Below are 24690 nucleotides of genomic sequence, written 5' to 3'. Positions count from 1 at the left end.
CATAAGGTAACCCCCCCTCTCCCCCCCGTTTCTCTGCCTCTCTGCGCGCCATTCATCTCACATCTCTGCTTCAGATTATTGCCACTACCCAAATGTATACCCTTTTTCTCCTAAACAGGCATTGCTAGTTCAACTTTTTTCCCCTCTCCCAGGCCCTGACTATTCAATTTTTCCGTCCTCTCCTAGTCCTCCAGGATCTGTCTGCTACATATTTTTCTTCCTCCAATTATCTTCTTCTGTCTCAGCTTCCAAGGCTCATTCTTATAACACGAAACTAAGGTTTAGCATTATGCCTAAACCAGACTATGCATGTTTTAAAATACATTATTAATTATTTATTTAGACAATGTATATACTGCTTATATTTAAATGAAACTCTAAGCAGCATACAATGTAAGTTAAACATCTTAAACAGCAATTGCAACAACAACAAAACCCTACACAACCTATAAAATACAATTGATAACTGTACAGAACATCCTTTGTAGAATCAACATTTCGTATAAACGTTGCATATAAAAATGAACTACAAAAACTACAAGAAAAATCATAGCAAAAATAGTAGTCTGAACAAGATATCCCCTAGGCTACAATTAAAAATGAATAAAAATCAAGTTAAAAAACATCAACCTTATTTTTATATCTGCTAAATTGGACATAAGAAAGTCCACTCATTTCTTAATCAATACATAAAAATAAAGCAAAAAAATGAAAACTTCTAGCCCCCTTTATGATAACAAACAGAATATCATCTAAATAATCAAGCTAATTATAACTCCGGCTTGTAAAATTAACTTTCAGATACTTAAAAGTTGATGTCCAATGTTGAGAAACCACTTGAATTGACCTTTTCTCTTTTCCTAATAAGATTATTGCTTCAGCAAACTACATGCTCTCAGAACTGTTCCAGCTTGATGAGCCAAAAAAAGAAGGTGATGGTGAGTTCCCCTTAAATGGTAACTCTGATGAAAGCTACAGTGAGGAGGAGGAAGAAATGCCTGATAGTGATGAAAATGGTTCCTATAGCACTAGCTCAGATCCTCCTGATGACAACAAAGCAGTTGCTGTAATAAAATCAGTTGGAGAATTGTCTGTACCTGAAAAATATAAATCTACTCATCAAATACGTGTAAGTTGTTGGCTCAATTAAGATTGGAATTTTTGTAGTGGTAACATAATTGTGTAAATATGATTGAATTCTTTTTGTCAGGAAAATTAGGTAAACCTTTCCCTCGATTGTGGGCTATCACCACAAGGTTGGGGGCAGTGGGGGAGGACATCGAAAACCTTCACTGTATGTATACATGCATTTGCCTTCCATAGAAATGAAATTTGTCTAAAATAAAAAAAGAGAGATGTCTAACGTTTATTTAAAGAGAATAATTTTTCTTACATAGTTTATTTCTGAAGATTTGAGGAAAATAGCCAGTGTCAAACTTTGTGAAGTAAAGTAGGCCTTAGAAAAATATTTGTGGTTGCAGTGTGGTACTCATTTAAATTTTTTGTGTTGCTCATTGTTAGCTTAGTTTACTGTATCCCAATATGAATATTGAAAACTGGATCCCTAACCAGAGTCAGTGGTTTCTTTAGTTGTTGTTGATGAAAGAATTTTCTATTGTATTTCAATGAGTCAGTGGGCTGTCTTTTATATTTTCTATGAAGCCTAGTTGTGCATTTCCTGTTTGCCATGACACTGAAGAACGGTGCAGACTAGTGCTCAACTATGTTCTTGAGGTAGGTTTTTTTAACTAATTGTTTTAATACATTGTATCCTCACACAAAAAAGTGCATTATCCTAACATCCCTATCAAAGTGTAAATAATCACTGAAATGCTTTTTTGTTTAAAATAGGGCTTAAAATCTGTTGATAGCAGCATTAAGAAGGAAAGTGATCTTCCTGCAGCAGATCCCAACATTCCTATTCCATTAAAATATGAAGATGAATCAACAAGTGTTGGTCCTGAATGTCTGGAAAAGCAGATGGCCTTGTTTTTAGACAAAAGTAAGCTTGCCTTGCTCCTTAAATGCCCTTTAGTAGGATAGCCAAAAAAAGCCTTTTTAGGAAGGCTTTTCGCCATAAATGGTTGCTCCCTTTTTTGAAGTTATTTTATTTTAATTTATTTAACAAAATTTAACAAAGAATCCTCCGTGGCGCAGAGTGGTAAGTGGCAGTAACGCAGCCAAAGCTCTGCTCATGGCCGGAGTTCGATTCCAACGGAAGGAGGAAGTCGAATCTCCGGTAAAAGGGGTCGAGGTCCACTCAGCCTTCCATCCATCCGTGGTCGATAAAATGAGTACCCGGCACATGCTGGGGGGTAAAGAAAGGCCGGGGAAAGAACTGGCAATCCCACCCCATATATACGGTCTGCCTTGTAAATGTCACAAGATGTCACCCTAAGAGTCGGAAACGACTCGCACTATAAGTGCGGGGACACCTTTACCTTTAACAAAATTTGTATAACTGCTTGGTTGTAATAAAACATAAGATTGCTCAAGTTAGTTGCTGAAGTTAAATTATTTTTGTTGGCATTTTGTCTTTTTCGCTCTCCTGTTGTAGCGTTTCATAGCTGCTTAATGTAATTGTCAATCTGTTCTGAAAGTGTTTAATTTTTTTAACTTGTAGTGTTATCTGCCTTGATTTGTTAAGGAAAGGTCAGGTTATAAATGTTTGTTTGTTTGTTTGATTGATTTATATCCCACCCTTCCTCCCAGCAGGAGCCCAGGGCAGCAATAAATAATTAAATTCTTATGCAAATGAAACTTTCTAGTTTAAGCTATGGATACTACATTGTTTTAATCCTCTATAAATAATTTACTTGAAGATCAGCAAAAATAATGTGGTGGTGTTGTTATGTGCCTTGAAGCCGACTACGACTTATGGTGACCCTATGAATCGGCGTCCTCCAACTGCATCTGTCGTGAACCAGCCTGTTCAGATCTTGTAAATTCATGTCTGTGGCTTCCTTTAGGGAATCAATCCATCTCTTGTTTGGTCTTCCTCTTTTTCTACTCCCTTCTGTTTTTCCCAGCATTATTGTCTTTTTTAGTGAATCATGTCTTCTCATGATGTGTCCAAAGTATGATAACCTCAGTTTCATCATTTTAGCTTCTAGTGATAGTTCTGGTTTAATTTGTTCTAACACCCAATTATTTGTCTTTTTTGCAGTCCATGGTATGCGCAAGCTCTCCTCCAACATTACATTTCAAAGGAGTTGATTTTTCTCCTATCTGCTTTTTTCATTATCCAGCTTTCACATCCATACATAGATATTGGGAATACCATGGTCTGAATGATCCTGACTTTAGTGTTTAGTGATACATCTTTGCATTTGAGGACCTTTTCTAGTTCTCTCATAGCTGCCCTCCCCAGTCCTAGCCTTCCTCTGATTTCTTGACTATTGTCTCCATTTTGGTTAATGACTGTACCTAGGTATTGATAATCCTTGACAAGTTCAATGTCCTCATTGTCAATGCTAAAGTTACATAAATCATCTGTTGTCATTACTTTAGTCTTTTTGACGTTCAGCTGTAGTCCTGTTTTTGTGCTTTCCTCTTTAACTTTCATCAGCATTCATTTTAAATCATTACTAGTTTCTGCTAGTAGTATGGTATCGTCTGCATATCTTAAATTATTGATATTTCTCCCTCCAATTTTCACACCTCCTTCATCTTGGTCCAATCCTGCTTTCCATACGATATGTTCTGCGTATAGATTAAACAAATAGGGTGATAAAATACACCCCTGTCTCACACCCTTTCCAATTGGGAACCAATTGGTTTCTCCATATTCTGTCCTTACAGTAGCCTTTTGTGCAGAGTATACGTTGCACATCAGGACAATCAGATGCTGTGGCACCCCCATTTCTTTTAAAGTATTCCCTTTGATTAAATTTCTTAACAGCAGTGAGATCCATAGTTTCATATACTGTCCTTTTTCAAAAAATCTGTGTCACAAGTTTGCATTATTAGAGATAAATGGAAATGTGGTACAAGGCATAATAGCTTTGCTTCCAGTTAACATGAATAGAATCATATCAAACTTTACCCGTTCATTCTAGATTTTAGATTGGTTAATAAGGATGAATTGCTTTATTTTTTAATTGCAGTGGGCTCATTTCAAGAAGTTAAACATTCTAGTCTGTCAGGAATGATCCCTGGGTCCTGGCAGTACAAAATGAAGCTTCAGTTGATCTTGAAATCCTCAAAGGCTTACTATGTTCTCTCTGATGCTTCTGTGAGTCTTCAGAAATATGGGAGAGCATTGCGGTACATAAAACTAACTTTACAGTGCCATGGTAAGTTGGAATATTTTTATTGTAGGGTTGAGATATAAAATGACAGTTTGTATCCACTCTGAATGCTTAGTTTGTGTTTGTACACAATATGTCCACGAAAAGGAAGGATCGTTTCCCCTTTTCCTCCTCCCTGTCTGGGAAGAGGACTTCAGCAGAGTTTAGATTAACTTTTCACAACACCTGGCTTGTCTTGACATATGAACAAAAGAAAGTGAATTAAAACAAAGTCTGGCTAAACTAGCTTTTATGGTTTGAAGTTGACTTATTTAGAAACTGATCAGTTTGTTCTAAGCCAGAGGTAGAGAACATCTGGCCTATGGGCCAATCTTGGCCCGCCAAGGAGTCCAGTTGACCCCACAAGACCATTTTCCACAAACCACACCCATCTCTCAATTGGCTGACATCACTGGGTGACATTGGCTGATGGGCAGGGGCAGGGTTCAGTCTTGCTGGATGCTGCTTTGTCAGTGAATTTCCTATAGGGAACATGCTCGTGATGGAGATCACTGCGGAGTACAGGATTGACTCCTCTGCTCATCAACTGCAGAGAACATGCTTGAGAAGTAAATCCCACCCCCCATCCCATGGGCTAATGCTGATAGGTGGGCAGAACCACCCACCTATCAGTCACCTGACATCATCATGACAGGTCATCTGCCCCACCCTCTGTCAAAGTTGGCCCACGGGGCCAAAAAGATTATGTCCGATTTTAAGCCTTAGAAAGTGAAACTAAACTGCCGAAGTCCTCCCAGACACATAAGAGGGAAAACGGGAAGTGCACAAGCCTGAGCTTTTGTCAGCAGGTCCTTGTTTATGCACTTAGTATTGAACCATGGCTTAGCATTGCATGTAAATCAGTCCATAATGTCTATAGCAGTATGTTTGGGAGTTCAGAGATTGCATCCATTAGGTCTTAAGCATGCCATTTTCTTCTTCTGAGTAGGTGTTGGATTAATTGGTACTCACTTCTGTATAATTCTGTGCTGCCAAACTGCATTGCTATATGTTCAAAACGCTGATTCAGATTGGTTGGTTGATATTTGACTCATTGATGACTGAATATGCATAAACCATTTTTCCAGTTTAAAAAAATCAACAAGCCTGGTTTGGATGCAGATAAGAGTATCAGAACTGGAACATTGTATTGAAGAATGCTGAAGAGCCTGCTCATTGTCTTTTTATTGTTCTCCACTGTTTTATAAACCCAATTAATTAATGAACTTAGAGATACTCAAATGTCAAAACTGTGCCCGTGCACATAAAGCATGTCTTACAGGTCTTTGCAGTCCTTAAAGCAAGGGAGGGGGGACAGAATCCTCCACTCCATGTGGGCCACTTTGACAAGTGGGCAGAGCTACCAGCCTGTCAGTCACCTGACACCATTATGTCAGGTGACTCAACTTCAAGGGAACTTTTAAGCGTGTTCATGATTCCTTCTTTGCAGGAGTGGCTTGGATACACAGGGCAACAAAATAAGGTTGCCAAGTTTTGATTGCACTCCTGATTCTTCTTCTGTTAGATTAGATTTGATATTTATACCCCTTTTTTCTATTACAGTAATAACTCAAAGTGACTTACAGTACAAAGCAAAAATACAGTACACAGCAACAAAATTTTGAATACAATATAAAATATGAAATACAATACAAGGTACTAAAGTTACACATTATATACAGTAATAATCAAGAAGAATTTAGCTTGTGGTGTTCTGGGCTTAATGTCATATATGGCACCATGTATGGAAAAGGTGGGCAAAGGTTTTGCTGGCCAACCTTTAAGACTTGGCAGGCCTAATTAGACCCACAAACCAGAGGTTCCCCACCTCAGCACTACTAACCAAAGTCAGCAAATTCAAAGTCAGATAACTAAGCACGCATACACCAGTGTTTCCAGAAATTTATGACACTACCTGAGCACAGTTTCTTTGTGTGTCTTCATAACAAAAAGGCATTCTGTTCACTGGTTTCGTTCCTTATTTTTCCCCCAACTAGATGCATATTGCTGCCTCTGCACGAACATGCTTTCTGAAGTACTCCTGTTTCTTTGTCAGAGTTTAACTCTTTGTGGTGATATCCAACTAATGCTGGCCCAGAATGCAAACAACAGAGCTGCATATCTTGAAGAGTATAACTATCAAACAAAAGAAGATCAGGAAATACTACATAGTCTTCATAGAGAATCCAGTTGCCAAGGTAATGATTTAGCATCTGAATTGCAGTGTACTCAGATAATTGGTTGGTTATTTACTTCCAATGTTTATACACCACTTTTCACTATATATGGTGAAAACAAAGCACTTTTGTGCTTTGCTTCAATAAATAAAACAATACATCAATCAAATTAATACAGTGTTTAAAACCAAAAGACACAGGTAAAAGCATAAGTTCAGTAAATAGGCCCACTTACACTATTACTAAAGGTAAAGGTGTCCCTGCACTTGTAGTGCGAGTTGTTTCTGACTCTTAGGGCGACATCTTGCGACGTTTACTAGGCAGACCATATATATGGTGTGGGATTGCCAGTTCCTTCCCCGGCCTTTCTTTACCCCCCAGCATATGCCGGGTACTCATTTTACCGACCACGGATGGATGGAAGGCTGAGTGGACCTCGACCCCTTCTACCGGAGATTCGACTTCCTCCTTCCGTTGGAATCAAACTCCGGCCATGAGCAGAGCTTTCGGCTGCGTTACCGCCACTTACCACTCTGCACCACGGAGGATCTTCTACACTATTACTACAAAATATATAATATACTGCGTCAATATTCTGCTGATCCCATCCTTTCTTTTCCCCTTGCTCTGTCCCCTTAAAAGCCTTCATCCATTGGCAGCTGTTTCAGATAAATGTCTCTCTTAGCTGTAAGAATGCAGATACTCTTCTGATGAGACGAGGATGAAGTCCCTGTAGAATAGCAAGTTTCACTCTCTACAAGTTTCATTTAAAACTGAGTATGAGTGTTGGCTTCACAATAGCAGGGTTCAGAGAATTCCTTCACATGTTTGAGGAATTGGGGTTATGGGGCCATGTGGGCTAGTCCTGTCCCTGCCACCATGCCCCAACTTCTAGTTGTAAGAAGGGGCTCTGTAGCAATTGTCCATGTGTGAGTGGGGGTATATCCTAATTTGAGTGAGGATCCCTCCTGACGTAGAGGATCTCTTTGTGGATACAATCTTTTCATTTGTACCCAGTGTCTAGATGAGGAGCAATATTTATCCGTGTGGTTGCTCAACTGAACCCCCCTCCGCCCCAAAATATAACATGGAGATAGGGTGTGAGAGAGTTTCGTCACTGTTTAATGTTGCTTTCTAACTGAAGAGTATCACTTTGCAATAAGTGGCTGAGACACTTGTGCAGCACTGATCCAAACAGCACTCTAAAGCCCCATCTGTACTATACATTTAAAGCAGCGTTCTTCCACTTTTAAGAAGTCATGGAGTCCCTCAAAGAATTCTGGGAACTGTAATTTGTTAAGGTGTGCTGAGAGTTTAGGAGAGTCCTATTCCCCTCATAGAGCTGCAGTTTACAGAGTTCCCTGGGAAGAGGGATTGATTGTTAAACCACTCTGGGAACTGAGATTCTTTGGGGGAAAAACATTACTGTTTAAAGTGGTTGTCAAGGCATAGTGCAGTTGGGGACTTAACACGAATGGTCACAGAAAGTTTTTTATTTCATAACATTAAATCAATATTAAGTATTTTCAGTATAAAATCATATCATTTTGTACAGCTTTTAAAAGCTACAAAATTCTTTATACACTGAAAAGTCCCAGTTGTGACCCCCGCAGAGCAGAAGTCCATCTTGCAGGACCAGGCCCCAGGTACTCAGCCAGCTGTGGCTGATTTTTTCCACCTGTCCCTTCTTTGGAGGGGATACATAAGCCGGCTGGCTGAGGTGGCTCCTGCTTTGTCTGCCTTTTTCTGGGTCTTCAGTTATGTGCCTGGGAGAGAGGACTCAGAGCCAAGTGAGGAGATTTGAGGGGGGGCCAATTAGTGTAGTGATGGGTAGAGGGAGATATGGCGTTGTGAGGAGGACTTGCCAGGTAAGGGGAACGCAGCCCAGGCAGTTAATGGCTGTGCCTTGTTCCGGTCCTCCCCGCACCCGTAGGTTTGTTGGTTGCCCTATCAGCCAGCTCTCAGGCCTCCGGATGCTGCTGCTAAATGCCGATTGATTTAATTGTGGATGAGGCAGCCAATCTGGCATGTATAACCAAGACCTGGGTGGGTGAGGAGGGGGGAGTCAGTCTCTCCCGGCTATGTCCACTAGGGTACCTGGTCCAGCATCAGGGTAGACCTGAGGGTTGGGGAGGGGGGGTTGCTGTGGTCTATAGGAGCTCCATCTTCCTCTGCAAGCACCCTGTCCATGTGACTACTGGTCTGGAGTGTTTGCACCTTATGTTGGGTCAGCAGGACAGACTGGGGATTCTGTTGGTGTACCACCCACCCCGCTGCCCAACAGACTCCCTAGCTGAGCTGACGGAGGTAGTCTCGGGTGTACTGTTGAGATCCCCCAGACTGTTGGTTCTGGGGGATGTCAAATCCATGCCGAGGCCACCTTATCCGGGGCTGCTCAGGATTTCATGGTCTCCATGACAACCATGGGACTGTCCCAATATGCCATTGGCCCAACGCTTGTAGCAGGGCATACTCTAGATTTGGTTTTTGTATCTGGACATGGAGTTGGTGATCTGAATATCAGTCCCTCTGTCATGGACAAATCACTGCTTGCTGAAGTTTAGACTTACAGCGGCTTTTCCCCTCTGGAAGGGTGGGGGGCCTATTAAGTTGGTCCACCCCCAGAGACTAATGGCTCCAGATGGTTTCCAAAGGTCTCTGGGGAGTTTTCCGGCTGATAGGGCTGGTGCTCATGTTGAAGCCCTGGTTGAACTGTGGAATACAGAAATGACCCAGGTGGTTGACATGATTGCTCCTGAGCACCCTCTCCTGTGTAGAGCTCATACGGCTCCATGGTATACCCCAGAGCTGAGAGTGATGAAACAATATAGGAGACGGATTGAGTGCAGATGAAGGTGAACTCCTAGTAGATGCAATTATACACTGGCAAGTGCCTATGGTAAGCTGTATTTAGGGGCAGTGAGGGCAGCAAAAAAACAATATTTTGCTGCCACTATCAAATCATCAATCTGCCTCCCAGTGGAGCTCTTCAGAATTGTCCGGGGGCTATTACACTCTGGCCCCAAGGACCTAGTAGAACCATCTGAGGCCCGCTGTAATGAATTTGCTAGGCACTTCCAGAATAAAATCTTTAGCATCCGCCAGGACTTAGACTCCAGTGTTATAGCAGGTGAATCAAGCGAGGTATCCAGAGCATAGCCTTGTCCCGATTTCTTGGATGAGTTTCAGTTGGTGCAGCTTGAGGACATTGACAAGGTGCTTGGACAGGTTCGTGCAACTACTTCTGTGCTGGATCCTTGCCCTTCTTGGCTAATAAAAGCTAGCAGGGACGGAACAGCCGGCTGGGCCAGGGAAGTGCGAGAGGGGATGGTCCCTGGCTGCCTGAAAGAGGCAGTAGTGAGACCACTCCTGAAGAGGCCCTCCCTGGACCCAGAAAATCTTAATTATAGGCTGGTAGCAAATATGTTCCATTCCTGGGCAAGGTCCTGGGAACGAGTGGTTGCAGGCCAGCTCCAGACACTCTTGGATGAGACCGATTATCTGGATCCATTTCAGTCGGGTTTCAGGCCTGGTTTTGGCACGGAAACAGCCTTGGCCGCCCTGTATGATGACCTCTGTCGGGAGAGAGACGGGGAGTGTGACTCTGTTGATTCTCCTTGATCTCTCAGCAGCTTTCGATACCATCGACCATGGTATCCTTCTGGGGAGACTGGCTGAGTTGGGAGTGGGAGGGACTGCATTGCGGTGGTTCCACTCCTACTTGGCAGGTTGCCTCCAGAAGGTGGTGCTTGGGGAACATTACTCGGCACCCTGTACTCTCCAGTATGGGGCTCCGCAGGGGTCAGTTATGTCCCTTATGCTGTTCAACATCTACATGAAACCGTTGGGTGCGGTCATCCGGAGCTTTGGAGTGCATTGCCATCAGTATGCTGATGACACGCAGCTCTATTTCTCCTTTTCATCTTCTTCAGGTGAGGCTGTCAATGTGCTGAACCAGTGCCTGGCTGCGACAATGGACTGGATGAGGGCTAATAAACTGAGGCTCAATCCAGACAAGACTAAGATGCTGCTAGTGGGTGGTTCTTCTGACCAGATGGTGGATGATCAACCTGTTCTGGATGGGGTTGCACTCCCCCTGAAGGAGCAGGTTCGTAGCTTGGGGGTTCTCCTAGAACCATCTCTGTCACTTGAGGCTCAGGTAGCCTCGGTGGCACGGAGTGCCTTCCACCAACTTCGGTTGGTGGCCCAACTACGTCCCTATCTGGACAGGGATAACCTGGCTTCAGTTGTCCATGCTCTGGTAACCTCCAAATTAGATTACTGCAATGCACTCTACGTGGGGCTGCCTTTGAAGACGGTTCGGAAACTGCAGCTTGTGCAAAATGCAGCAGCTAGATTGGTAACAGGGACCAGACGGTCCGAACGTATAAAACCAATTCTGGCCCGCTTGCATTGGCTGCCTGTATGTTTCTGAGCTCAATTCAAGGTGCTGGTTTGGACCTATAAAGCCTTACACGGCTTGGGACCACAATACCTAATGGAACGCCTCTCCTGATACGAACCCACCCATACACTATGTTCAAGATCAAAGGCCTTCCTCTGGGTGCCTACTCCAAGGGAAGCTCAGAGGGTGGCAACAAGGGAAAGGGACTTCTCAGTGGTGGCCCCAAAATTATCCAATGATCTCTGTGATGAGGTACACCTGGCGCCAACACTGTTATCTTTTCGGCACCAGGTCAAGACTTTCCTCTTCTCCCAGGCATTTTAGCATGTGTTTTAAATTGTTTTTATATTGTTTTAAATTTTAAAATTGTGTTTCAAATTGTTTTTAAAATATGTGTTTTAAATTGTACATTTGTTTTAATGTTTTTGATTGCTGTAAACCGCCCAGAGAGCTTCGGCTATGGGGCGGTATACAAGTGCAATAAATAAATAAAATAAATAAATAGAAATTGTGATGATAATTCCTTGAATGGCCATTGTTGGATTGCCTGTGATATACTTTTATGGTACTTTAGAAATTGCAATATTGCAAAAATTCACATTGGTTTGTTAATTTTCTCTTCTAGTATTTTCTTGGGCTACTGACTTGTCTACAGATTTGGAATGCCAGCTTTCAATTAGCTGCAAATGCTATGAGGCAGCTAGTGAAATCTTGCTTTTTAGTAATTTAAAAGGGCAGAATCCAGAGCAATATAAACAAGTACTGAAGAGGATGGGTAACATACGAAATGAAATTGGAGTGTTTTACATGAACCAAGCTGCTGCTTTACAGAGTGAAAGAGTGGGCAAGTATACATATATATATATTTCTATTGGTGTTTTAATTTTTGATAAGTTTAGAACTTTAGTGATCTGAAAAGAATACTAGAACTGGTAGATGCTGTAGAGCTCATGTAATCATGGTTTATTGTATAGTATGAAGCAAATTTGGTTTTGGGAAACTGCCGTGGATAGCCTTAAGTTAACAGAAATAAAAGCACTGCAGTGCGTATAGAACTACTTGCATCACAAGGGACTGGTGTAGACTGAACATGACCATTGCCATCCATAGAAAAGTGATTGGGAACAGGGTATGAAGTTTTGTATTGCTTCCCCTGGCACTTTTCTTGAATATCAAGCTGTTTTCAAATCCAGGTTAAGATGGAACTTTTGTTAGTAGTAATCATTGCTAATTTTTCTGCTGATAATTACTTCTCATTATTTATGAAAAGGCTGACCAAAGAATTCAAACTTGTTTTTCTGAGGGGTGGGGTGAGTTGAGGGATCATGTAGTCCTGGGAAAGCTGCATCACATTCGTTCTGGCCTGTACGGTTGCTTGACACTAACACTTACGAGCGATGATTTCAATTGAAAATAAGGATGTGAAACATTTTTAGTAACGTGGTGGTAACTCACAAGTTAGAGGCCTGGATTTTTGTTTTGTTTTTGTTTTTCAGTGTGTGCGTTATAGATGTGATCAGGTACATTCTGCAGAAAAGGTTGAAGAGGATATGTACACTAGAGAAGATTTAGGTTGAATGTCATAGAAAGTTATATAGATTAAGATTTAAAACACATTTCCCTGTTTATCATTAGTTTCTTCAATGGAATTTAGCTAAATTTGAATGTAACTAGTGCTTTGTGGAGAGGAAAACTGAGATCACTTTGTTTTTGTAAGGAGAACTCTGGAGTAGTTGGTAAAATGTGCTCTTTGGAAGAGTTTTCCCTTCCTGGAGGTAATTGTCTTTATGGGTTCTATAAAATTACATTTAGGTCCTTTATTGTAACATTGCTCAGACAGCATAAATAGCACAGTATAGTTCTAGCTGGGCAGCCGTCATAGAAGTCATGTATTGAAGAAGAAATTTAAATTTCAGAATGGTATTAAAATACTTAACCAATGGAGGTATTGGTACTTCTGATTTCTTAAAATGTACCTCTGCCTTTTTGCACTGTTCAAGAGAGTAGAACAGTATCTCCAGCAGAACAGCAACTGTGGAAGAAAAGCTTCTCTTTTTTTGAAAAAGGGATTCAAAACTTTGACTCCATTGATGATGCAACCAATGCTGCTCTTCTGTTGTGTAACATGGGAAGACTGATGAGGATTTGTGCTCATGCTCATTGTGCTGCCGCAGAAGACTTTAAAAGAGAATTTTCCCCTGAAGAGGCTCTTTATTATAACAAGGTAACCCCCCCCCCGACTTGACTTTGATGTTCAGGTGTCTTTTGAAAACTTTTTTATGTAGACAGGCCTATTTAATTTTTGATCAGCCAGTCATTTTAATGATCATTGTTACTGTTTTTATGATGTTTTATATTTTATTGTGTATATTGTTCTACACCACAGTGTTATATTGTATAAATAAGCAGTACTTTTATAAAAACATAAATATTCTTCAGTTGATTACTATTCCTTGTTAGAAGAATAGGTCTGTGCCATGATTTCTACCAAGGAATACATCTAAATGTACAGAAGTGGTATTTATTGAGAATTTGTGTCTTGGGTTTAGATTATATGTCTATGTATTTACTGTTGCGAATGATACATTAAAAATACAGTAGGGCCCCGCTTCTCTGCTCCCCGCTTTTTGGTGTTCCGCTAATATGGTGCCAGTGGGGCGATCAGCTGGAGGGGGGCTGGAGCTCCCTGTGCTCCAGCTGATCTCTCCAGAGGAGGGGAAGATCAGCTGTAGATGCTGCTAAAACGTCTGTGAGTACTCTTACCTGATGTAACACTGGTCATCTCAGTAAATGCTTACGTAGTCTGCTTGCATGAATAGGCAAGTAAACATTCTGAACTGACACTGTCTCACCAAGTTGACTGAAACTTGCTTAGGATTACAGCCTTGATACTGAGGGGGACCATAGATACCATAGTTAGTGGCTACATACCGCTCACAGTGTCATTCAACCAGTTATTCCTTATAAAAGGAACAGGGTTTTTTTGGAAGTGTTGGTAGTTTAAATAATTGTAATTGAGTTCATTGGTTAATGTATGTTGAATCTGTATTAAAAGTGAAAATGTTTGCTTGCTAATGTATGTGAGGCCAAAGAAGCAAAAAGACTACAGCGATGTTATGTTAATGGCTAGTATGCTGTTTAGTCATTGCAAAGACCATCATTAATATTATTGACTGATATAAACATGTCAGTAACTTATTTTGCTATGCAATGTAGGCTATTGACTACTATCTGAAGGCCTTGAGGTCACTCGGCAAAAGGGAAGTCCATCCTGCTGTCTGGGATTCTGTCAACTGGGAACTATCTACTACTTATTTTACTATGGCAACTCTGTTGCAAGATTATGCTCCATTATCCAGAAAGGCTCAGGAACAGGTAACATATAAGAATTTTTAAATAATTTTTGTTGATAATTTACCATTCCTGTAGCACATGTGTGGTGAACCTTTGTCCCTTCAGATCTTGCTGAACTACAGCTCCCATCAACCCTGACCATTGCTGGAGCTGATGGGGATTAAAGTTCAGCAACGCTGGAAGGTCAAAGGTTCCCCACACCAGCTGTAGCATTTACAATGGGAAAAAAGGGAGAGTGTCTCAGAATCATGCTGTATATAGCATCTAAATTAAAGATTTTGAAAGCTTTTTCTTTGTGTGTTAGATAGAAAAAGAAGTTAGCGAGTCGATGATGAAATCCCTGAAATATTGTGATGTTGACACAGTGTCTGCACGGCAGCCTCTTTGCCAGTACCGGGCAGCTACAATTCACCACAGGCTGGCTTCCCTGTACCACAGCTGTTTGAGAAACCAGGTATTTGTCCAAAGAGATTCTACACTAATATATCTATGATGGAGCACACCTGCGTTGGTTAATATGTAAAAGGATGCGTGCATAGTGTTTTATTTTTTAGGCATAAGTTTTGTTATATTCTTTAAAGTGTGAATTGTGGATTTATGGCTGCATCCTTGTCTGCATTACTCTAATGACCTTTCCAGGTAGTGGTTAGCATATTTTATTTTGGTGCTATTATTGTGTTAGCCCTGATAACACCACCAGTAGCATAATTGCAAAGCACTCTAACAAGAAGATGTTATGGCATTCAACAGGAGACTATACATGATTTCACATACTTGTTTCTGAACTTGTATTTTCTGTAAATGTTTACGCAGTTATGTAGTAAATATATGAAAAAGCGAGGTTACCTTAATACACAAAATTAACTTTGAACAATTTTTTTTGTTAAAGGTTGGTGATGAACATCAGCGGAAACAGCACAGAGTACTAGTTGATCTTCATTATAGTAAAGCTGTGAAGTTTTTTCAGCTCCTGAAGGATGCACCATGTGAGCTTCTTCGTGTGCAGTTGGAAAGAGTAGCATTTGCAGAATTTCAGATGACAGGTAGGTTGGATGATTGCTGTATTTTGGATAAATATTGTCCAGACTATTTTCAAAAATAAATGATGACCAGCGATTCCCTGGGTTAAAATGGAACTTGCCAGTTGCTTTGGAGAACACTGGATTTTTCTTAAATTCTCCAAATATTCTTAGACAGAGAATTGTGTAATTGAGAAGTGTTGAGTTTATTAATGTCATTGTGATCTAATCTAGGTCAAAATAGCAGTGCTGGAAAACTGAAGACTTTGTCTGGGGCTTTGGATATAATGATAAAAACCCAGTCTGTGTTTCAACTCATCAGAAAGGAACTTGTTGCTGAATGTGAGCAGGTAACTCAAAAATAATATGGTAGTTATCTGTAGTTATGGCATATTAAATGATAATTTACAGGATTCAAAGCTGACTAAAAACCTGTGTTTGGATGGATGTGTTAAATGTAACGTATGTATTTTTCATTATGCTCCTATAAGTGTTTTTAAACATCCATACAATTAGGCACACGTCTTGTTACGTAATGTTTGTTTTTATTTAAGTGACACTGTATGCCACTTCTCAAAACCAAAGATCCTGCCAAAGCAGCTCACAATGTTACTTTATTTAGACTAGATAACTTATTTTCATGAATTCCCTTTCTGTTTTAGAGACTTGAGGATAACAAAAGCAATATGAAAAGAGTGCTAACTGAAGATTCCTCTACTGGCCTCAATAAGGAAGAAATATTAAAACTCCTTGGTATATTTGAATCTCGGTTGTCCTTTATTCTTCTTCAGTCCATCAAATTGCTTACATCAACTAAAAAGAAAGCTGGGTAAGTCAGTATATGGTACCATTTCTCTGTAGCTTATTTGTGTGGCATGAGTAGATTTTCTCAGATTGAGTTTTGGATGCAAACTATACGTTTGGATCCAAAGAACTATGAATGAAAAGATAATAGCCATATCATTGTTTTGCAAATGCTGCAGAATTAACCCAATGTTATAGTAGGTGAATTTTGTAGTCATCCAAATTTCTGTGTAGGAAAATGGTTGCACAATCTGTAGCATAAGCAGACATTTTAGATTTAGTTTACTTTTCTTCCACAGCTCTGTAAGATAAGGTATACTGTAGAGGACTCATTCCATGAGCAGAAAGGCATCTTTGGATCCAGCAGAGAACTTAATTTTGTCTTTTAAGTCTACATTGTGTTACCTTTATGTTTGAAGTAGTTGAGGAAATGCTTGTGTGTCTTCTTTTCATGTTCCTCATATTCAGTTTGGAAATGGAGAAGGATTGGCATTGAGGCTGCTGTAGGAAAGGCATTACCACTGGTTGAGGTGCCTACATAGGCTAGGCAAGCTCTGTCCACCTGCCCTTAAACCTTGCTGTTCAGAGGTGGAAGAGAGGAAGAGAGAATAAAATATATGCTGTTACTTTGATGTGATGTTCTTTATGTAAGAGCTGGTAGTCTGCATATAATATTTGCCATTTTCTTCAGCGTTAAGATTTTAGTAGGTTGCTAGAACCAAGTGGGAGAGGCAAAAAGGTTTTAAGAAAAGCATAAGAGTGACTTGGAGTGCCAATCACCTGCCAACTTATCCACATGATAGTCAACTTTCTAAGTGCTTCTGTTGGTATGTGTGTTAAATATAGTCTAGCAACTGCAGCATTCCAAATGGAAAGAAGATCAATACACGGCAGGATAGAATAATAGCAGGGAGTTTGCTGTGCTTCCGTTTTTTTCATGGTTTTTGTGTTAGAATTCTTAAGTCTCCACAAGGTGGCAATATAAATACAGAAGACCAAAATGTAATTTCTTTTAACTTGTATGTTGTATAATCTGTTAGCACCAATAATTGTTCAATATTTGTTGCAGTATATTGTACAGACTCAGAAACTGATAATGCCACAGTAGAATATTTAGATTTTCATTTATTCTACTCTTTGAATTACTAGTAATTCTCTTTAGCTTTTCCCCAAAGACTGTACATACAAATTCCAGCTGCATTATTTTTTAATGTTAATTTTTCAAACTCTTTAAAAATGAAAGCAGAAGGGTGTTGTAGCAAGAATCATACTTCTGGTATAGCCTTGATCAGTTTCCTCCAACCTCATAATGTAGCTATTTATTATTACTGAATCTTTATTTACTAATCACCACATACAAAAAAAGTTTCATGGTGATAACAGCAATATGAAACAAGTGGAAGATAACATAATTGCAATTAAACACAATACATAAAACCAAAAATGATCCTGTATTAAATCACACAAAAACTTGTAATAAAATCGCCCCCTTAAACTCCACAACAGCAAGATCACAAGACAGGAGTAAACAAATGTGGTGACCTCCAAATGTTGCTGAACTACAGCTTTCGTCAGCCCCACTCAGTATGGCCAATGGTTAAGGATGATGGGATTTGTAGTCCAACATCATCTTGTGGATGCCACGTTGGCTACCCCTGCCATAAGATATCCCAGCTGAGGGTGCTTGCTAAATCTCTGGTAGAAGTGTCTTCCACAGCATGGGACTAGTGACACAAAATGTCAAACTTGTAATGAAGGCCATTCAGGACTCTAACATGGAGGACAACCAACAGCGCTCCTCTGGATGATCTTGGTGATTGGGCTGGGATATGAGGGTTCAGGCATGGCTCTTATATGATAATTGCCAAGGACTGTTGCTGCCTGGGACTGGAGTTGAATCTTGAGTTATGCACACTGTCAAAAACACCAATTTTTTGGCCTAAGAAAATGGCCCTGTACTGTAGACTTGTGGGTAAGTTCTTGTTGCTAGGAGGAAGCCTGTTCTCATTCGAAGAGAAATGGCCTCATGCTGGAGACACATGTGTTATCTAGAGCGAGTGGTGCTTCAAGGCCAGAATTGAGGCCTGCTAATGGGGAGGGCTTAACTGTATGGGAATGGAGGTACACCATGTTGTGAGAAGGCACTGAAAAGTTTCATTAGAGAAGCCTTCTGATTGGCCCTTAGGCTAGGGTTGCCATATTGCCCAGTTAGCTGGGTTTTAACCTGGATTCTAGCCATGCTGTCTGGTGCCTGCTTAGCTCATTAGGTGGCCCAGATTCCCAGCTTTCTTTAATAAATAAATAAATAAAAGCAAGTCTCTAGCCATCTTTTCTCTGCTCTGTGTTGCAAACAAGCTGCTGGCCACTCTTTCTCACCTCCTCAGCCCTGGCTACACACACCAGTGTACCCATGTCTTTCTGCACGTGTCTGTCGGTGAGCACACCTTTGCATACAGACTGTTGCTTGGCAGTGCCTGAGCAGGCAGGCAGACATGCAGGTAAGGTGGTTGGTGAGAGGTGCATGCACACACACAGCTCCTTCCCTTCCTTGGCACCACAGCAGTCCCCTCTCTCTTCCAGGACGGGAAAAGCAAACGGTAGTGAGAGCAGCCCCTTTTGCCCTTTGGAGCCGGCAGCCCAGTGAGGCGTGGCCCCTGCAGGAGGGCAATGGGCAGAGGCACTGAAGAAGATAGAGGGTGAGGCCCACCTGCCTGGACACTAGCACCCCCTGCCACCACCGCCGCTTCTTGCCAGAGCCCAGGAGGCTGAAGCTGCTGCATGCAACACTTGTGTTCAAAATGTCCCTGATCTTTATACTGCTCAAAGTGAGCTAAAGGGAAAAATTGAGTTCAGCCTTGACCTGCGCTCTCCTGTCTGTATGAAACCTGTTAGGTGTAGGGTTGCCAGGTTCCTGGCCTGAGACTGATCCTGTATCTTTAGGAGAAGAGAAAGTCAGCCAAGTGCAGGTGTTCTTGCAACACTGTAATAGGAAAAACCACAAGGTGGAATTCTCCCTTCCCCCCTGCACAACTTTTAAAGATACAGAAGACCTGTTGGGGCACCAAGTCACTGTGAAATATTCAGTTGTGTTCCCTTTGGGTATGAGAAGTTAAACTTACTTGGAGAGCTGAAGGTCACTTCGAGTTCCATGAGTTAATCCAGCCTTTCCCAACTAGTGGGCCACCAGATGTTGTTGGACCACAATTCCCATCTTTCCTGACCATTGGCAATGCTGGCTGAGGCTGATGGAAGTTGTGGTCCAACAACATCTGGTGGCCCACTAGTTGGGAAAGGCTGAGTTAATCATTCTGTACTGAAAGATCAGGGGTGCAAAGAGCTTGCCAGTAAGGCTTGTCAGACATTTGATTGCGTTTCCACCCCTGCTGTTAAAACTCATGCTTAGAAGGCTTGAAGCATTTAGCTTTGAGAGTGTAGGTGTGGACAAACGGGGATGTAGGTGTTGGTGTATCTCCAAACTGGGATACTTAACCAAAAGGCTTAGATCTTGGGAACTACTAGCCAGTATGTATCATGAGGAACGCATATACTCCATCAGTGGACTTGCAGTGCATAAACCACAGGACCAATAATAGAGCAACAATGGCATAAAATAGCTTTGTTTCTCAATTATAAAATGACTGTGTGGTGTTTGGCTATGGAAACTGTTGTAAAGCCCTTAAAAGAAATGCTTAGTTCTGGATATTTGATAGAGTTCACTGGAACTTTTTAACTGACTAAGTGATCTGCATATAAATGAAGCTGTCAATTCTATTTGCCAAATGTTGGGAATTTAATTGCCTCTTGCTTTCTTGGATCAGAGTACTTAACAATGAAACCAACTGACAATACATTTTCTGTATAGCTCTGGATAATGCAAAGTTGATAATGCTAGCTGTGACAACACTTTTGAGGGTTTTCCAAAGGGCATTTCATGAGAGTGGGCTAAAAAAAAAAAAGATAGAGAGCTTACACTAACACTGCAAAAGATCTGAGCTTATTTGAAACACTTGAGTCTCTCTGACAGTTAGCATTATGATGAAATATTATGAAAGAGAAAGATGCTACTAAAAAATATTAATGTAGGTACACAGAGGCTGGCCCATATGGTGAGCTGTTATGATGAACCAAGTAACTGTAAAGAAGTTGCCATTAAAATAGAAAGGGAATTTAATTCTGACAAAAGTGAGATTCAGTTGCAGGTATTGCACACATTTGAGTTGCACCGATGAAAGCAGGAAAAATAGGATAAAATCGTATTTACACCATGTGGTAAGGAGGGAAATGGGGCTGAATTGTGGTGCTGTTGCTGCTAAATTTCCCCCTATTTGCCCACAGGAAAGGTTCTTCCCTGGCTCTTACATCTACTTTCATAGGGTAAAGGAAGGAATGTGCTAATAGGCCTATGATAAAGGCTGGTGTGGTAGTGGTAAAAGTGTAAAAGAATATAGGCTTTGTCCCAACAAATAGCAAGCAGAGTTCTGCCCCCCCCCCAAAAAAAAGCTGCTTGTAGGGTAAAAGTACCCTTGGTTGGGGCATCAAATGCGACATGGAAGGCTGATCTCTTTGCACAAGTAAAAGTGCCTTCCATTTACATATTGCTCTGTTGGAGCCAAGCCATTATTTGTAGAATTCATTGTTTATGCATCTGATAGTGGATTAACCTATTTTTTCCCCTTTCTTCCAGAGGTAACAGTGAAGAAGAAATTCTTAAGGCCAATAAGAAAGTTTATTCACTTCTCTTGCGATCAGCAGCAAACAAAAACCTGACGCTGCTAGAAAGAACAGAAGTTGTTTTAAACTTATTGGAACAGCTGACTCAGGATAATGAAGGCAATAATCTGGGAATTCAGTGACCCAACTTAATGCTGGTACACGTCACAACAATTGAATCAGTGCCTTACTCAGAAAAGGGATTTGTGGGTCTCTTCTATAGACTGTTGGTTTTATTTATATTGTTACATATTTATGAGACTGTACAGTTGGAAAAATAGAACTTTATTGTTACCCTTTGAATGCTGTTATGAATTAGTATATATTTTTGTTTTTATACTTCTGTTATGTTTTGAAGTGCTAAAACAGAAAAGTACAGTTAGTTCATTTTACCTGAACTGAAATTGGCTTGTTAGTGTTGCAAAGCAGAGTGGTTTTGTTAACACTGTAATCTATTATACCAGAGGTGGGAAATCTGTAGCTCTCCAGATGTGGTTGGACACCAGCTGTCAGCATCCTTGACTTGGCTATGCTGGCAGGGCCTAATGGAGTCCAACCACATCTGGAGGGCCACAGGTTTCCCACCCTTGTGTTACAGTAAAGTCCATTTTGCTGTTTTTTCTAAACATACTCTGATGAGCAAAACCTCAATGAAAGGCATATGCCAACAGTGTTAATTAAAACTATAAAATTATATTTAAATATGCAAAAATAATTGCATATTTCTACAAAAATGTGCCTTTTCCACTTCAATGCAACACTTAAAATACGAATTGCCATAGGAAGTGAAATGGGCTCCTTTGTATCTCTTTTTTCAGAAATGTGAATAAACAGTTGTGTATTAAATGAATTTTATTAAAAATGTATCCTATGGGTCAGCATTTCATTTCTGTTGTGTTATGTTCCTGCAAAAAAGCCCTCAAGTTATACCAATATAAACAAATTGCAAGGGGATGGCCATGTTGATTCTTTGCAGTACAAATACAAAAAACAGCATCTGAGTAAACAAATACATTAAGTCTAGACGTTTGTAACATCAGTAAAACATAGGTTCCTTTAAAAAAAATCTTGACCCTCAGTGCCTCATGCACCTCATGCATATAGCTGCAAATGGCTACCATTTTTGCTGAACTATATATTCTGTATAACTTGAAAGTTTGCTGTGGTTAATTTTCCACTGGACCCCTTTTTGTTGTTAAACATGAAAAAGTGTGTGAAATTATGCATGGTATGGAGAAAGTGGATAGAGAAACACTTTCCCCCTCATAACAGTAATTCAGGAACATCCAATGAAGCTGAACTTTCAAAGATTCAGAACAGACAAAAGAAAGTATTTCACACTGCATAGTTAAACTATGGAATTTGCTCCCACAAGTGATGGCTTTAAAGGAAGTTTAGACAAATACATGGAGGATAAGGCTATGGTTACTAACTGTGATAGCTATGTGCTATCTCAACTATCAGAGGCAGTATACTTCTGAATACCAGTTGCTGGAAACTGCAGGAGGGGAGAGTGCTGTTGTGCTCAGATCCTGCTTGCAGGCTTCCCATAGGCATCTGGTTGGCCATTATAAGTCCAGGAAGCTGGACTGGATGGGCCACTGACCTGATTCAGCAGGCTTTTCTTATGAGGGCAGCTGCAACATTCTGAAACTCCCTGTTCTGTCTAACATGAGGTCTCTACCAAGGATAATGGTGTGGGGAGCTACAGTCAAGGGAACTTGGTGGAAATCACCTACCTTCTGTGAACAGAGGAGCAACTGAGGATCCAAGCAGTTTAATACAAATTCAGCATTTAGGTATATCAGTATGGGTAAATCAGCTTCTTCTATAAAGATTGTACTATATACTGAGCTGTTTGGGTAATTAGCAACCTGGTTCTCTTAAGCATTGTCTACACAGTAGCTATGCAGTTATTTCAGTGACAAATTTTTAATTTGCAAATCCAAAAAGAGGTAGTCCATATCTGGACCACCTTAAGTGTATTTTAACCATCACTTCCTTTGGCAGTTCAATATAGGGTTATATCCAGTGTTGCATGAGCAAGAAACAGCTTGTGCAGTGAACATTTCCTTTCCCTTCCCCTTGTCTCCCATATATCTCCTGCAAAGCCTCATCAGAAAGTGGTAGTGGTGGGGGTCCTGCTGTACATTGTGGGCTATATTGTCTGGGCCAGTAGTGAGACCCTGTGATTGCCCCAAATCAGACAGGAGAATCTTGCAGAAGATTCCTTTGCCCAACATTGGGTGACTTCCCACTCCCTCCTGGTTGGCACAGTTCACAAAGTTTTGTAAATTAAATTAAATTTATACCCCGCCTTATGGCCCAAAGGCCCTCAAGGTGGCTTACAAAAAACACGAACATAATACATCAATAAAACATAATACATCAATAAAATAATACAGTTCTCAAAATTAAATAATTCTCAAAATTAATAACATTTGCAGTAACTGCTGAGCCTCTAATGGAGCTTTTTGTGGAGTATAGGGGTTGCAGAGGGGAGGAGGAAAAGAATAATTGGGCCAATTTATATTCTGCTCATGTGACGTTGAATACAAGCCATGGTCACCAAAAAATTTGCAGCAGATGAGCTTGGACTCTTGGGGGGTTTCTTCCCATAACTGTAATTTCCATCTTCTAGCAAAAATGCTAAATGAAAGGTTTCTTCATAAGTAGCACTACCACATGGTAATACCACTGATGTAAACAAAGCTGCTTTAGTCTATTGGTGTTACCTTGCCTCTGCTACCCTCTTAATGAGACTGAGCTTTTGAATGGTCAGCATGTTATGTCAAGCAGAGTAATGGTGATTGCATGCACAAAATATCTTCAAGCCAATATGGACAAGTTTTTCATCTTGGCTGTTATCTTAAAAAAAGATTCTGCTAGGGTTTTTAGACCAAATTGAGCAACATAGCCACAGTGTTACTGGATCTCTTCTTGTATGCTGACTTTTGTCCTTTTACAGGGAGAGTATGAGGAAGTCAACTGTTTAGTTTAACCTGTGCCAACTGCACAACAACCATCACCTTATATTCTATCTTGCTTGACCCATGGTAAAAGTCAAAAGAACCATAGTAAACCTACACATCATTTTAACAAAAGATGCCGTTTCCAATCAGCTGAGGTTCCAGAGAACAATGTAACAATGGCATTAATCTACTCCACATAAATCCTGTCCAAAAAGCTTTTCTTCCAGAATAAAAAAAAATTTCATAACATAATTGTATGCAATATACGTTGTATCAGAAGCACTACGTATCACAGCCCAATAATACATTATTGAATATTGTCTTGAGGTTTGTTGCTCCAGTACATAACAAAATTATCTCTAAATATATATACTGCATATATCCTGTTGCCTCACCTTTATATTAGTTAGGTTGACCATGTATACAATCTCCCAAATCAATTCCTCCACAGCTGTCTTAACTTAGTTTTGAATGAAGGCAAAACTGTCCAGAATAGAGATCAGTTTTCCAAATGCTAGGAAAGCAGCTTGCAGTAAAACTGACAGTTTCTTGCTAAGGGGGAAATGGGCAGGTCTGCAGCTGTTCTTTCCTACTGCCTGTTGTGGATTGAAGACCAGCTTATTGCTTTGGGGCTCCCATTTGAGAAGGATCTAAGGCTTTGTTGGCATGATTTTTTAAAAAACCAAACACTTAACAACCAGGGAGAGAAAGAGGATTGGATTCATTCTTCATTTTCTGACTCTTGCAGTGTGGATCATAGAGTGCTGACCATTGACTGCAAAACAGTTGAATTGCTTTAGTGCTTATAAACTCTATCCCTTATGTTTTATAAGCAGCAATTATCTCCCCTCTAGTCTCAGTTAATGCACTTTGGCATCAGAGAAAAATTACACAGCAGGAGCTGTCATGACCCATGCCAGAACACTAAATACCGGTGCAATGCACCTTTTCTTTTGCTCT

At 40.6% G+C, this 24690-nt stretch overlaps 1 protein-coding gene across 6 annotated transcripts in view; it reads left to right on the top strand.

The window, feature by feature from the left end:
* Nucleotides 1-21618, top strand: part of EDRF1 (erythroid differentiation regulatory factor 1) — a 50558-nt gene extending 28940 nt beyond the window's left edge. For 4 of the 6 annotated variants that reach the window (XM_061635702.1, XM_061635699.1, XM_061635698.1 and 1 more), the window contains 13 exons: nt 869-1129; nt 1663-1734; nt 1852-2002; nt 4107-4295; nt 6287-6487; nt 11497-11715; nt 12872-13095; nt 14088-14246; nt 14530-14679; nt 15115-15268; nt 15479-15594; nt 15907-16073; nt 20733-21618. In XM_061635702.1, the coding sequence (XP_061491686.1) occupies nt 869-1129; nt 1663-1734; nt 1852-2002; nt 4107-4295; nt 6287-6487; nt 11497-11715; nt 12872-13095; nt 14088-14246; nt 14530-14679; nt 15115-15268; nt 15479-15594; nt 15907-16073; nt 20733-20901 (2232 nt within the window). In that variant the 3' untranslated portion in view covers nt 20902-21618. The remainder of the gene's footprint in view (nt 1-868; nt 1130-1662; nt 1735-1851; nt 2003-4106; nt 4296-6286; nt 6488-11496; nt 11716-12871; nt 13096-14087; nt 14247-14529; nt 14680-15114; nt 15269-15478; nt 15595-15906; nt 16074-20732) is intronic. The other 2 variants (XR_009763996.1, XM_061635700.1) reach the window with 2 other exon arrangements.
* Nucleotides 21619-24690: the final 3072 nt, after the last annotated feature.

The sequence above is a fragment of the Rhineura floridana genome, chromosome 7, assembly GCF_030035675.1.
Source record: "Rhineura floridana isolate rRhiFlo1 chromosome 7, rRhiFlo1.hap2, whole genome shotgun sequence".
Taxonomy (NCBI): Eukaryota; Metazoa; Chordata; class Lepidosauria; order Squamata; family Rhineuridae; genus Rhineura; species Rhineura floridana.
Note: the sequence above shows the minus strand (reverse complement) of the source record. Positions and strands in the feature narration are given on the sequence as shown.